This window comes from Scylla paramamosain, chromosome 32 (genome assembly GCF_035594125.1).
Source record: "Scylla paramamosain isolate STU-SP2022 chromosome 32, ASM3559412v1, whole genome shotgun sequence".
Classification (NCBI taxonomy): Eukaryota; Metazoa; Arthropoda; class Malacostraca; order Decapoda; family Portunidae; genus Scylla; species Scylla paramamosain.
Genome location: NC_087182.1, coordinates 8041303 through 8043754, shown reverse-complemented (window position 1 = coordinate 8043754; position 2452 = coordinate 8041303). Strand labels below are relative to the sequence as shown.

General features: G+C 46.8%; 1 protein-coding gene across 1 annotated transcript in view; it reads right to left on the bottom strand.

The window, feature by feature from the left end:
* The window catches only part of LOC135089169 (cell adhesion molecule Dscam1-like), a 181000-nt gene extending 178824 nt beyond the window's left edge, over positions 1-2176 (bottom strand). Inside the window, exon 1 of the mRNA XM_063984467.1 lies at positions 1574-2176. Within this exon, the coding sequence (XP_063840537.1) occupies positions 1574-1628 (55 nt within the window). The 5' untranslated portion in view covers positions 1629-2176. The remainder of the gene's footprint in view (positions 1-1573) is intronic.
* Between the last annotated feature and the right edge of the window lie 276 nt (positions 2177-2452).

The window sequence follows — 2452 nt, the reverse complement described above, 5'->3', positions numbered from 1 at the left end:
ATCAAGCTTTAAACGATATGTTTCCGAGTCACACGAAACATGACGCTGCCCGTGTGACCTGAGCCGAGACCAGGTAGTGAGAGGTCACCTGAGACGGTTTTTTATGTGTGACCTGTTATTTATATGGAAGGAAGAAGTTCTAGAGGTGAGGAAGAAATATTTATGATGTTTTATCATATAAGGTATCGTATTGATGTTCGTGTGTGTGTGTGTGTGTGTGTGTGTGTGTGTGTGTGTGTGTGTGTGTGTGTGTCTCTCTCTCTCTCTCTCTCTCTCTCTCTCTCTCTCTCTCTCTCTCTCTCTCTCTCTCTCTCTCTCTCTCTCTCCCTCCCCCTTGAACCCAATCCCCAAGCAAGACTTAAAGAGTTTCCCGCCCACAAAAGCTCAAATAATTACAAAATTATACACGCATAGGAGTACACGTGTGTAAAGTTGCTAGAATCACACGCGCGCGCACACACACACACACACACACACACACACACACACACACACACACACACACACACACACACACACACAAACAGGGATAATGGCGTGTAGGAAATAAGTTAATTCAAGTCGCCTTCCATCGATCAAGAAAAAGCTGAAATTTCAGTCCCTCGTGGCGTATGGTCTCGTGGTCTCTCGTGGGGACTGTACCATCTTGCCCTGACGTTCAGTGCTTTCTTAATCGCCGCTGATCGCCTTAATCCGACCGATTACTTGCCTTAATGATTCTTAAATTCAAAATTACGGTTATTAGCTGGTAATTAGCAGAGCCTTCAAGACATCTCACGCTTTCGATTTTTGATTGGATGAGATGATCACGTGGATGAATTAGCCCGCTCGTTAGTGATTAATTGCGCGTAGTAGCAGTAGCAATAATAGTAATAGTAGTAGTAGTAGTGGTGGTAGTAGTAGTAGTAGTAGTAGTAGTAGTAGTAGTAGTAGTAGGAGCAAGGTTATTGTAGCAAGAGTAAGAGTAGGAGCAGCAGCAGCAGCAGTAGTAGTAGTAGTAGTAGTAGTGGTAGTAGTAATAGTAGTAGTAGTAGCAATAGTAGTAGCAGCAGCAGGAACAGCAGCAGCAGCAGCAGCAGCAGCAGCAGCAGCAGCAGCAGCAGCAACAGCAGCAGCAGCACCAGCAGCAGCAGCAGCAGTAGCAACAGCAGCAGCAGCAGCAGCAGCAGCAGCAGCAGCAGCAGCAGCAGTAGTAGTAGTAGTAGTAGTAGTTATTGATATTGCAGTAGTAGTAGTAGTAGTAGTAGTAGTAGTAGATATTAATATTGTAGTAGTAGCAGCAGTAGTAGTAGTAGTAGTAGTAGTAGTAGTAGTAGTAGTAGTGGTAATAGTAGCAGTAGTAGTAGTAGTAGCAGTAGTTATTGTTATTATTGTAGTAGTAGTAGTAGTAGCAACAGCAGCAGCAGCAGCAGCAGCAGCAGCAGCAGCAGCAGCAGTAGTAGTAGTAGTAGTAGTAGTGGTAGTATAGCAAATAAAGTTTCCACAATGAATGAAAATTTTCAACGTCAGGCCACATCAGCACACACACACACACAGGCACTTGAAAGCTCTAGAGACAAGACCCTCCTCTCACCTTGTTGACCAATTATCCAGCAAAGAGCAAAGGTCCGCAGAACATCCAGCTTCATTCTCCCAGCCTCCCTTCTCACGAATGAAGCCTCGAGAGGGATGCTCACGCCCTACTGAAGTCGCGGCAAGTTCACAAAACCTTCACGTCAACTGTGAAAAAGACGCGTTTCATCGGCGTCCGAAAGCTCTTGGACTAGGAGTACTTCAAGCCAGTCCTTCAAGTACTTCACTTAGCACCACAAGTCTCGGCACTTTTGAGTCGTAAACTAAGCATAAAAAGTACGTAAATCCATCCGCCGTGCACCTAATTAGTTAAAATATTCGTAGAAACAACTTTCAGAAGTGTTTTCTTTCAAAGAAGTTTCGTTTCACAAGGACCAGAGACTGTCGTACTCTGCCCTTCGTCAGAGCACCTGGAAGTAAGCACGCGAATCTTCAAAGGCTTAAGGTCTCCGCACTCAAGCCGAAAAGACCACGTGGAGAGGCGGGAACGGCGCGCGAAGGTGGACAGCCTCGCGCCTTGAGTTTTGGCGGGAAACTGGCATCGCGGGAAAGTGAGACCAGCAGGCGACTCGTGCGAGGGGAAACGAGGCTGACTGATGCACGACGACCAGGCAGCGTGGGAGTGTTAGGGCGGCTACAATAATCTCTCTCTCTCTCTCTCTCTCTCTCTCTCTCTCTCTCTCTCTCTCTCTCTCTCTCTCTGACCATCCCTCACCCTGACGCTTGATTTTTTATCCATTCATGCTGTGCCGTATATTGCACGTGCCGTAATCAAGGACACATCAACTAGGAAAAGTGTAACATTCGAGGCCGCGCGTCGCTCTCCGTGTGTGTGTGTGTGTGTGTGTGTGTGTGTGTGTGTGTGGGATGTACCGGCGAG